The sequence below is a fragment of the Drosophila suzukii genome, chromosome X, assembly GCF_043229965.1.
Source record: "Drosophila suzukii chromosome X, CBGP_Dsuzu_IsoJpt1.0, whole genome shotgun sequence".
Classification (NCBI taxonomy): domain Eukaryota; kingdom Metazoa; phylum Arthropoda; class Insecta; order Diptera; family Drosophilidae; genus Drosophila; species Drosophila suzukii.
Window position 1 is genome coordinate 805,223 of NC_092084.1, and position 12,855 is coordinate 818,077.

Sequence of the window (12,855 nt, forward strand, 5' to 3'; positions counted from 1 at the left end):
CCTTTGTTCTTGGTCCTGTCCGGTGCCTGCGAGCTGCCTTGGTTATCCTTCGGTTCTTTGGGCACAAAGTTTTGTGCGGAGTGGCTTAAGGTATTCTTGGAGGACTTTCCCCTTTGCTGCTGCTCCTGCGTAAAGTGGATTCATTTGTGCCCGGCTCTAAATGCTTTGTTGTTTACATTCCTGGAAGTTTTGAGTCTCACGTCTTCGGCACGCTCCCGGTATCGCAGGCTCCTTGCCCGTTTCCCATTTCGCCTTTGCCAGCCATTCAGCTGGAAGAGCCCTTAAAGATGGCTACAGTTTATCCCAAAAAATAGGGGTATTTAGTCAACCGATTGCGATTTAAGATGGGTTGGTAGTATACCAGGATTACAAGTATCATAAGCTGACAGCCCTCTTAATTTTTAATATTTTTTTGTAAATTTTATTCTTTAATCACTTTGTTCTCATATCAATTGTGGTTTATTAGCTACGCAAAAAAAAACGAGCAAAGAAAATTGGGTTTCCTTCACACGGGTTGTCCTTATCAGCTAGTAACTAACATTAATACACTGAAGTATGTATCTGTATCTATACTGTATATCTGTATCTGTATTTGTATATGTATATGTATTTGTGTTTTTTATGCATAGTCGTACACCTATCGAATAGTTTTAGTGGGAGCATAGAATGCCCAAACTGTACACGACTCTCCTCAACTCCAACAACAATTTGACTAAGCTGCTATAAAAAAATTAAAATAAAATAAAATAAAATAAAATAGAATACATAAGGAAATGTGCGTGGTGTATCTGTGTGCTTGCTTTGAGTGTGGTGCATGTGTAGGTGTATGTACAAGTTAAAAAACATATGGTAATGGGTGGCGATTGGGGTCAAACACCATAAAAAGATTGGGTTGAGCAGCTTCTCTTATTCTCGTCTTCCCCTGTTCAATATCCTGCTAGTTTATCCGATTTTAATCGGCCTAATCCGCATATAGTTAGCTTTATCTTTAGGGCCTCGTCTTTTTCTTTTTCGTTAACAATTTTCCTATTTACAGTTTACAACTCAAACTTGTTTAATTTGCTTTGTATTTTTAGTTTTTAGTGTGTTTTAGTTTTCTTTTGCTTAGCATTAGTGATATTTTTCGCTTGCGATTTTTTAGGGGGCCATTACATGCCTATACAACAACAATAATATCGATTCTATCCAAATGTGAAACAAAATTCGCTTGAAATTCCCTCTTTCGATTTTATAATTCTTAATAAACATCATCAGTCTTGAACTTAGTTTAGGTTTCCTTCACTTTGCTACGGTTTCTCCTTTCCGTTGTGAGCTCAAGCAAATATTGTGGGTCTCGTTTTTTGAAAAGTTGTGACCTTGTGTCTTTTTCGTTTTTGTGAATGGAAATACATTTTTGGGATGTAAGGAGGGGATTTAAGGGAGGGACGGGACGGGACGGGCCTCACCACAATCCAGGTTCGAAGGCACAATTTCAAAAGTGTTCTCTCCCAATTCAGCGACTAACTAACGCCTTTTCTATACACTAGCCATACTCCAGTAGACCCTGTTTCTGTCCCTGATTTAAATGGAACTCTAAAACTTAAGAAGTTAATCATTTCACAATCCCTGGAGATATTAAAAAATTTCATAAAAACATTATTAACTTATATGTGATACTCAATTGAGTGGCTCTTATCAACGGTTTGGTGTACGCAAATAAAAATCCCATCGAAATTCAATCAAAAACAGAGCCTTCTGTCATATGGGTTCTAAATGGGAAACATGGGCATACTAACTAAACTCAGATACGAGTTATCTCCGCGCAACAGAAACTCAGGGATTAAAGGACGGGTGCTGGGTTCGGATTCGGACTCGGATTTGGATTCGGATTCAGAGTGAGGAACTCACGGCATCCTTGGACCGCCTTACACAAAGAACTCCTCATTGCCGAGGCTGCCGCCGGATGCTTCAACCAATTGCCAGGGCCAGGACCATCCGCCTCCTCCGCCCCCGAGGAGTGTGAATCACCGCTCCGTGGAGTGCGTGGTGGCTCCACCGCCCAGGCCGCTGCTGCTGCTGCCCGATCCCGAGCCGGAGTTCAGGCCTTGGCGACGAAAGAAGCCCAGGGTATCCAGCGCCTTGATGGTGCGTCGGATCAGCTCGTCCTTGTACTTCCAAATGGTCTTGTCTTCCACCGAGTGCTCCCGGTACTCCTCGCAGCTCTTCTTCAGCGTCTTGACGCAGTCCGCCCGATAGTGCTGCAGCTGGGCGTCCTGCGTGTCCACCGGATAGGACTTGCACACCCCGCCCAAGCAGCTCAGCGGGAAGTGATTGTGCAGGGTAAGCACGCGCTCCGGGTCGTGGAAGCACTTGACGTACTGATTCGGCTTGGTATAGTTCTTGGCCCGGTGGACGTGCTGCAGCATGTGCATGTACTTGGGGATGTCCTTGTGCCAGCCGTGCTCGTGCTGCTGGTCGTCCAGGAAGTACACGTTGCGGAAGTTGTAGCTGTGGAAGCCGTCGAGCTTGATCTTGCGCGACTCCGGGCGCACCTTGTCCATCAGCTCCGACCACAGGACCGCTCCGCCCTTGGGCATGATCACCTCGTCGATGTCCAGCAGGGCGATGTAGTCGTAGAGGTAGAGGTTCTTGTACAGGCAGTCGTTGTACGGGATCACCTCGTTCTGGCGCTTGTGGTTCGTCTTCTTGGTCAGGTAGAGGTGCTGGAATCCGGGTACGTTCGGCTGACCGCCGGGCAGGGTCAGCGGGATCACCTGCACCTTGCCCTCCTGCTCGTAATGGTTGAGCACCTTGGTGATGTTGGGGTGGACCTGGCAAGAGATAGTCAGATGGATGTATGTTGATGAGTGAATACCAGTATTTACATAGGAACAGGTTTTACTCTTGTAATTAGTAACACTATTATTCTATTACCTGGAGATTATAGAAGTAGATCTTGTCGGCCCCCAGGATGTTGAGCATCTCGATCCACTCGATCAGGCGCACACTCAGGTCGTCGTAGAGGAAGTCCAGTCCCTTGACACACACGGCGAATCCCTTCTTCTGGTCGTCGGGCGGTCGGTTGTAGATCACCCGCAGATTGTTGGTGGCCGTGTCGCACTCCTTCTCCACCATCGACACAGAGCTGGGGACCACGCCGTGGAAGGGCTTGGGGATCTGGCAGGCGATCAGGTACGGCTGGTAAATGCCCTGCTTGTAGTTGCCCCACTTGTTGTACCAGATGTACTTGTACTCGAACGTCTTCACGATGAACGGCTCCTTCTGGCCGTCGAACCAGAACTGGCAGTAGGTCTTCACCTTGGGCTCGATCCGGTCGATCATCCCGAGGATCCGCACAGTGGGCCCCAGCAGCGAGGTGCGCCGGATGTCGTAGTAGGCCCCGAACAGCTGGAACGTGCCGTTCGAGGTTCGCAGCGTCTGCCAGTAGATGTTGTTGAACTCCAGCTCGAAAATGGAGGGGTACTTGGCGCAGGTGGATGACTTCTGCTGCAGGAAGTTCTTGTTCTTGCTCCAGTAGGCGATCGGCAGCGAGGGGATGCGCGACTCCACGTCGCGGACCAGCTGGTCATCGTCCATGGCTGAGAAGGGATGGAGGAGACATAGATTTGATTAAATATTTGTGATACTGGTATAAAGTAAGTTTGCTTTTGGAATATGTACATTAATCACAGCTTTAAAAGTAAGTTATTCTTTGAGAACAACAATATAAATACACTAGTAAGAACTAGTCATGAACAAATATTTATTTGAAGCAGATTGGGGTCAGTTGGAAAGAAATCAGTTCAAGTATAAATCAACACGGGCTCTCCATTGATTCTTCCAATTTAAAGACGGTTTTTATATGTATAGATAGGTAAGCGAATTTGTACAGATTTATAGAAGCAAAATAGTTATATATAATACGAGTACCAGTTAAGTAAATTATATAAAATACAAAACCCTGCTATAGTAACTTCTGCTCACCTGTTCGATTGTCCACCAGTATCTCGCTGGGATCGAAATGATCCGTGGTCGTGGAGGTGGTCTCTGCGTACCGCATGTCCTTCTGCAGGAGGATGCGTCCGTTGAGGGGCACCTGCTGGTACTCCTGCGGCACCAGATTCGTGCCGTGCATCTTGAACAGCCCGATAATGACGAAGGACCAGACGCACAGCGAAAACAGGATCTTCAGGATCACCTTGGAGTGGGCCATGATGACTGTGGGTTACTTTTTATGGCTGGGATTTCCGTTTGTTCTGCCGGAGGCGCTGAAATGAGAAAAGAGAGATGAGAAATGAGAAATCGTGGGTCGTTAGAAGGCGTTGCTCCTTGTGCTTCCATTCCACCACGCCCTTCCCCCTAATCATTCATTTTTAAATATGGCGGTCAGCCGGCCGGTCTATTTCCGTTTACCAACCCGAACCCAAACCCCAGCCCCACCCCTCGTTTTCCACTTTGGTCAGGCGCAAAATGTCAAGTTGCAAACTGCGTGTAATATTTTCTAGCCCGAGGCAAGAAATCCCCGCCAGAACAAGGATACTGCGGTGGGTGTTGGGCCTTAGCCTAATGGAAAACAATCTAAAAGCGCCCCAACACTGAAGCAGGCACAGTGGTCATAAAAGAGCGAAAAGTGGTTACATTTTAAATAAAATTTTTCAAAACCAAACATTTTTGAAGTCACTTTTAGACAAATTCATGAGTGACTAGTCTATTTATAGTGGGCTTCGCTGTGCGTTGATTCTTGATTACAAACACAATACTTTTATCTTGGTTTTTTTTAAAGTGTCCCTTCTGTGTTCTTTCGGGTACGTTGTGGTCCTATTTTTTCCCAACAATTGACAACTTTTCGATTTATTTCAATCGGCACATAGACTGCAGCTCATTTCCTGTTTCATCCACTGTTCGCTTTGAAAAACACTCTTGCGTTCGGTGGTCAAGTTGGCAGCTCCCAGTTCCCCGAGTTCCCCGGCTCCCCTGTAGAGTACAGTGGCCGCCCCTAAAGGCGACACTGCAGGCGACAATCTGTTTGCCTATCTGCGCTTTGTATCTTTGCAATTGCGAGTTGTGCGTGCGACAAACGACAAAGGACAAACGACAAACGACGGACACAGGACATCGGACATTCACCATTCAGCATCCAGCATTCAGCCGTTGGAACATTGAGTCTGGCGGCAAGGCCTTCTAATATTTATGACATTGCATCTAGCTTCTTGCCACTCGAAATCCCTTTGGGTCGGGACCAATGTGTGTTGGCCCCGGGAGTTGTAAGGATGGCCATCCTATCCCGATTCCCTGTCCAGTTTCCTTTTTTTTGGACCTTTTAAACTATATAACTTTTTATATATTAAATGCTTTCCCACACGATAGGTGCACATGCAGTTCACCTACTGGCAAACTGCAGTTTCCCGGCACATTCGGGTATTTGTTTAAGTTGCGTCTCGAAAACTTGGTGCAACATTTTTGCAGCACTCGAAATCAGCCGCAGGGGTGTTTCAAAAAAGATGTGAGAGGCCGCCGAAGGGTGTGTGTGGGCAGCAAGTTTTTACTCAAATGTTTTCCATTTCATTTGCATGCGCCGCAAACTTTTTGCAAACACCAGGCCGAGATACAGATACAGGGAGATGTGTACAAAGATGGAGGGAAACCAAATATGTTGCAACAAGCTTTCAACAAGCCGGCCCAAAGGCGAGGGGATGGGCGGAATGGGGGGATGGGGGTGGTGATGCTGCAGGGCTCGTGAAGTATGCAGAATCACCTGGGCTCCCTTCTACCTTTTCGGCGCTTTAATCCCCAAAGTTTGGAAAATTTGCTCTGGAATTTCCAACTAGATTGAATAGTTGTTTAGGGATCCAATCAGATCGCAAAGTTCAAGGCCCTCTCCTCTTGGAGTTTGCAGATTTGTATACGCCACATATAGGTATTATAGTTTGGAATCTGTAATCTGGCCCGGGGGTCCATCATTTATCATTTAGCAAAGACGCTCGCCCCGGGCTTTCACGTACCCATAAATCTGCAGAGTCTGAAAAACGATTTGGGTCAATTTGCCATTAAATACGCGTCATGCTTATGCGATTATTCCAAAGACAAGACACAAGACACCATGGACACCATATACAAAACACGGCCACAAGTACAGAATAGAACCCGACAAGTTGTTCTCGTAGCTGGCGTGTAATTTGCTAGGCAAAACAGGTTCGATCTCCGGACGGAATGTGTGTCGCACCCAGAACCCAGTACCCAGAGCACTGAGCGGGAATAAGAAACAGCCATGGAGAAGTAAAGGCAACTGAAACCAGCTTCGAGCGATAGAAATTTTAATGATGCCTCTAACTATTTGTATTCGTATTCGTGTTCGGCTACCAAAATGGGTCAATGAGCCTCGATGACTCTTGCGATTGCCTGGCCAGAGCCTCAGAGTCGGAGCCTCTGAAGCCCAGAACTACCTCTGTGGATTGGCCTCTGCCATCGAGCATTGATCTGTGGTTCATTGATCCGCAATCTGGCGGGGAACGAACAGAAATATGCTCGAGATCAAGAGCCACTGGCAACGAGCCAATTAATCTGGGGAGAATGGAGAGATCCTTTTATCCAAGATATATATATTGGGAAACACTTTGCCATGGTGCTAGAGATAGTATAGTAAGTAACTATAGTTATAAAGATTCTCCCCCTTTTACTGTCATACGAATATTTAATATTTTAAAACTATAGAGCTCCGAGGACACCGAGATAGCAATCAAAAGGCTTTAAAAAATAGAAAACTTTTTATCTGCAATTAGCAGGTATAAATAATAGCCTAGACCTACGCAAAAACAAGCAATTATAACTCAGAACGACTAAGCAAAGTGCTTATGCGGCTTACTAGAGAATCTCCCCACTCTGAAAACATAATAAACGTAGCTGGTTGATAGATGATAGTCGGTGGTTGGGGTTGGGGGAGAAATATCTGGACACAGTACTCCTGGAGTTGGGGAAACCTTGGCGGGCACACGTAATATCTATAAATGCTGTCACATTCCGGTTGCGATCATAACTCGTTTGGGTTTTCGCTGGCTAGCTGATTGATTTATGCATGCGGTGAAGACAAACTTTAAGCTGCTCATTAGCATGCTATTTATAGGTGCGATGCCAGGTGCAAAGTCATGTCCCAGACGAATGATTCACCAGCATCAGCATCATAGTTATTGGCTTTAAACGCAAATCGGGGGATTCAATGAACCCCCAAACACTAAACTATTAAAGTACCCCCCGCTAATGACAGAGAAACAGCCAAATTAAATTAAGTGAAATGGGAGTAGATGTGGAGTGGCGAAGAAAGAATCTATATGAAAGGCCGGGTCAAAGATCCGCTCGATGGGGCCGAACATTTGTATCTCCGCTGTTGGGGAAACAAAGCCAGAAGCCGAAAGCCGAAAACTGAAAACTGAAAGCCAAAAACCAAAAGTCGAAACACGAACGCATTTAAAATGCAGAAGGCAGACGCAAAGTGGCGCAAATGAACTTAAGTATCTTGCGTGAAGTGTTGAGCATCGAGCATTGAGCATCTCGCAGATACGCCGCAGCATATGTATCTTCGCATTGGTACGAGTATCTCGTATCCGCATCTTCCGCTGTATCTCTATACGTGCACCGTACACTGTACTACACAGCGAGAAAAAACAGCTGCCTAATACGTAATTTAATGGGAATAAAACTTTAACTGGGATTTAAGAATAAAACCAATTCACAGACGACATAGAAGAATAAGTAATAGTACGCAATTTCGATTAATTTCCATATTTCGGTTCTTTTTTAGTAAACTTTTTAATTAGTGTGTCTTGCTTTTTGGATAAGCTATAAGGCCAAATACTTATTTGTGCTCAAGTAGACCATTCGCGTTAATGTTGCATCTTTGAAAGTGCAAATGTTTTCAACTTGAAATGAAACCACCTTTTGAAACGAATATGAAAATGATCATTTTTGTTCTCTGCGTACCTGTAGCTTGAGCTTCTGTGCGCCAGCGATTTTAATTCGCCTCACATCCTTTTATTTGCGTACGTGTGCGGCAACTTCTGTTGCCTCAGCCTCTGCCTCCTCGGTTTTCTTGGATATCCCTGCTTTCCCGATTTCCCCACCACGATTGATAGCAAAATGATTTCTCAATATGTCGCCTAAGTTGATTTTCCGTTTTCTGATGCCAAATGAAATTTGTTTTAGCAGCATCCCCTGGCGCGTGGGGCTGCACGTATCTGCCGGATACATTTCGCTCTTGGCCAAAAAAAGAATTCAGCTTAAATTGAATTACAAATATTATATCGCGCAGAACAACCGTTCTGTTCCGGTAAAAGTGTGTTAGATTCGCCAGCAACGCTTTTTTGGCCATTATCGTTGTCCCAACTGCCCTCCCACTTCCCTTCCACTCCACGTGCCTCAATTGCCATTAAAAATTCGGTAAATGAACATTTAATTTCAATTAACGGCGGCGGGCAGCAAAAGCAGCTAAACAGCCAAACTGGCAAACAGGTAAAAAGCTAAAGAGCAAAACAGCAGAACAGCTAGTAAATGCTCACTAAATGTTTGCAACTAAATCGGGGAGTTCGGTTCGGGTTTCATTAACCCGTGCAAATCCCGTCTGATTATTCGGATTATTTTTGTGCCGGACTATTTATGGCCATAAGTGCAACTTGGCAACTCGGCAAATGTATCTCATAAATTCAGCAACAACAAACCGCAGAGCAACAATAACAAGCGCCATAATAACAATCATCGTCAACACAACAGCAACAACTGCTGCATGCTGCCTGCTGCAATTGTTGTCAGTGATTTAAAATTTATAACAATTAACAACAAACAATGCGGCAAATTGTCAAAAGACATGAAACGGGCGATGACCAATATGCAAATGGAAAATGGCCAAAACGGGAAGTGGAAAATGGGAAACGGGGAATGGGAAATGGCCTGGCGAAGAGTGCCGAAACATGGCGCAATCCGAAAGGGGCGTCGGCCACGCCCCCGCCGCCCATGTCCAGAACAATGTTAATTATGCAGGCAAGAATAAGTTGCTCCCAATACCTTGGTACCTCAGTGGGCTAAAAAGGGTTAAAAGCCTGATTGATTTTCCCCCAGCCGCAATTCATAAATTTTGTAAATTATTAATTTGCTTTTAATATGGTCGTTTTTTCTACAGCAGCTTAATTGCGTGTTATGCATAGATAGGTAAGCTATGCTAATTATAAACAGAATTTAAGCCATGTAACTACATATGTGGTTTATAAAATATATATAAAGTGCATTATTTTTTATATTTTCGTACGATCCCGTGCATGTGCTTAACCCCCGTGAACTAATCTTAGCTTGCTGCTTAATTTCTGGCCCATAAAAAGTGTCTGGAAAAACATTAAGCTGTCCAACCCATTTAGTTGGTACTGAAACTGATTGATGTCTTCAAGTACTCCCCATCCCCAATGAGCTGAGATGGTAATTACTTGCAAATATATTAGGGGCTATTATCCACTTTAGCTGGATGATTTTATTACGCCGTTTGTGTCGACTGTCTCGAGAAGAATTATTTGCAATATTTGAACAGGAAATTGCAGGAGACCCCACGCTCATTATTCTTTCAGCCGGCTCTTCTCCATTTCGACGCCGTCCGTTTAGGTCTAAACAATACTTGTCACGAGCGGCCCACCAATTTTATTTTTATTCTACGGATACCATACACATTAGTTGGTGACTTACGCTGCTGGCTGACTGGGTGGCTGATAAGTTGCGCAATCCGCTTACGTCATCCCGAGATAAAGACGGAGATAAAGACCGAGTGGATTGTAGTGGGGTCGAGGGGAGAGGAGTGCACGACAATGCCTTGACCCACAGCAACCCCGAGCTATCTGCATCTCGCATTCGTATCTGTATCTTCTGCTCTCGTGCGGGGACCTATTATGGCAATAGTTGGGGCTTGGGGGGTCACGGCACCCCCACCTCCCCACCCCCACAAACATGGCCATGTGTGACAGGGCCAACGCAATTGAGAAACAATTTCGCAGAGGAGCAAATCAACGTTTAACCAGATGCGACAGACACACAAAGAAAAAAGATATATATATAAAATAAGAGAAAATAAAAGAAGAACCAAAACTTTGACTGCACGTTGTCTATATAAATGCGACACGAAATGTTTAGCCTGAGCTTCGGCCGATGTTGCTGCCGTGGCTGCAATGATTGTTGCAGTCGCTGCATGCCACTGAAATCAGTGCTGCATGCTGCATGCTACATGCTCAGACCCAAGCCCAATCCCAAACCCACTGCAAACCGTGTCCGAGCATCAGTGTTTAAATTTAAGTTTCAGTTTGTGCTGGCGTGTGCACTCCGTTTATCTGAAGGCAGTCACTAAAAATCACTGCGAGAAAGTTGGGCAAGTTCGAAAAATAATTAAAAATAATTAAGTTCTTTAAAACCTTGGGGTACTCTTAATTAAAATGTTTTTTTATTATGTTCTCAAATATTGTTGAGCCTAAAGCACATATAGGTAGTGGCCGTGGTTAAATATAGTTAAGTAGCCACACAAAGATAATTCTGACGTTCTCATCTGAGTTGAACATGTTCTTACAAATAGAACGACATTTTTGAAGTTGAAAATGTTTTCATTTTGCTCGAATCAAGTTTAATTGGCGGTATTTACATTTTATATCTCAACAAATAAGTTTTTAGTCCAGTCAGAAGTGTATGCTTATCATAAAGTTGTTAAGTAAACTCAATTTACCTTTTCTTTTCTCACCATGTCATTCTAATATTGAGAACATTGATACCAAAATGATCTTACACGGTTTTTAAGAACGAATGTTCTCAAATTAAGGACAATATAGTTGAATATTTCTCTAAAAGAGACACCTTTTTAGCCACCAAGGCTTCCCTAATATATGGTTCTTATCTTCTTGTCACACCTGTTTCTTCAACTGTACGTCAGCCGCTGTGGATTTTTGCGTGTTTGATTTTCTTGTCACGTTCCAGCTAACAACATAAGGAAGCAGTCAAATGCTAGGCAGTCTCTGTGCCCATCTACCATCTACCCACCTACCCATCTTCCCCTCAGATCCTCGGTTCTCCAGCTTGTGTCTGCGGCAGTTCCCCGAGCGACAGTCAGTCAGTCATTCTACATACTATATAGTTGGACCCAGACCCGTCTTCAGACTCTGATTCTGGTTCTGATTCAGATTCAGACCTTAGACTGGAGAGGAGTCGCCGCCGTAACAACTCTGTGAGTTGTCAACGGGAATTTGAATGGCACATGGGGACGCTGGATGGTTGATGGTAGGGACGATGGAAGAGGAGATGGGCATGGGGATGGATGACTGATACAAGGAGTGATAGGATGGATGGGACGCGGGATGCAGGACACAGGACGGCGTATCTGGAAGTTCGTCTCGCTGTCACTCAGGACGCTGACTTTGATTGCAATGCGCCAAGGATGCCTTCGTATCCGAATCCGAATGCATCCTCAATCCTGTCGTTGTCGCTTGAACTAACATTGCTGAAATTGTCGAGGGGTCGCAGTTGAATCTCCCCCTTTTTCGCTGCCAACCGCCTCCTCCAACCTAATGTGGCGGCAATAAGTCAATAGATTCCGCAGCAAGGTGCTAAGCTGATGGTTGGGGGATGGGAATGGGCATAAAGGAGGCGGAAGCCAGGTAACGCTGCAGGTATAACGTTGCCTATTGACGTGAGACAATTACGTGAGCAAATTGCAAAATATTTGCCTGGGTAAATGCGACATGTGAGACATGCGATCGATGGGCGCATGTAACACAGATAGGTGGCTTGGGCCAACTACTACGTAAGGAGATTAAATCAATTACATGGAAATTATTGTGTTTAAACAGGAATAAAAATGGGCTTCAAAAAATTTCATTTTTCCCATCGCACCATTTCATCTGGACGAAACCGGCAGAGCTAATAAGCCATAAAATATACAGAAATTACGTTAACTACATAAGGAACCTAGGAACTGAACGCAATTACTCCTCGTTTCAATATAATACGACGACGTGACACAATTACGTGAGTGGGTTACGCGACGTAGCCGGAATATATTCCACCCAAACTCGAAAGTCGCGCCGAGACAGAGAAGGAAGGCAGAAGGCTTTCCCGGAAGGCATTACAATGGCCGTGCTATCTACGGCCGGACAGCTATACGTACCTTTTTACGGCACTACGGAACGGGATGACGGGACGGGATGCGGAACGGCACGGGCGGCAACGTAAGCAAACAGTGCTGGAGAAAAGCAAACAACGGAAAGTGAGAAGTGCCACAAAAACGGCAGCAAATGGCTGCCACTCGCAGTTGCAATAGCACAAGCACACCCATGGCCAAAGCACTAGCACTACCAATGGCAATAGCAATGGAAATGGAAATGAAAATGAAAATGGCAGCATCGGCGGGCGACAAACAAAGGCAACAAGCAAAAGTCGCCAAAAAGCCGGGTGGACCGTGGGGCGTGGCAGGGTGGGATGAATAAACGTAACAAACTTGGTGGGTCAAATATACACAGCGGAAATAATGTCGAACATTCAATAGGGCTAGTTTCTGAAACCCCATTTTTAGTGTTCAGTAAACTATCACTACTAAATCAATGAAGAAATTAACTTGAAGATTAACTTGGTACAATACGATAGTCAAGCCCAACGAGTCCCAAACTGGTGGAGCTCAATGATTTGGTTCAGAACAATTCTGTCACGAACCAGTTCGCTTCACTTAATTTTAAGTTCTTGATGTTGTATATTAGGACCGCTTATAGAAGTAATACTCATAGGAAACAATGTCAAGATCTAATGTAAGTGTACATTTGGAAAGGGGCGATATATCAATGCAACACTGGTGTTTTCAGGACAGTAAATCAATCA

At 44.7% G+C, this 12,855-nt stretch overlaps 1 protein-coding gene across 11 annotated transcripts in view; it reads right to left on the bottom strand.

The window, feature by feature from the left end:
- Positions 1-394: 394 nt before the first annotated feature.
- Positions 395-12,855, bottom strand: part of LOC108015157 (uncharacterized) — a 176,348-nt gene continuing 163,887 nt past the window's right edge. For all 11 annotated transcript variants that reach the window (XM_070997729.1, XM_070997728.1, XM_070997727.1 and 8 more), the window contains 3 exons: positions 3,964-4,247; positions 2,914-3,578; positions 395-2,810 (listed from right to left, as the gene is read on the bottom strand). In XM_070997729.1, coding sequence (XP_070853830.1) covers positions 2,004-2,810; positions 2,914-3,578; positions 3,964-4,192 — 1,701 coding nt within the window. In that variant the 5' untranslated portion in view covers positions 4,193-4,247 and the 3' untranslated portion in view covers positions 395-2,003. The remainder of the gene's footprint in view (positions 2,811-2,913; positions 3,579-3,963; positions 4,248-12,855) is intronic.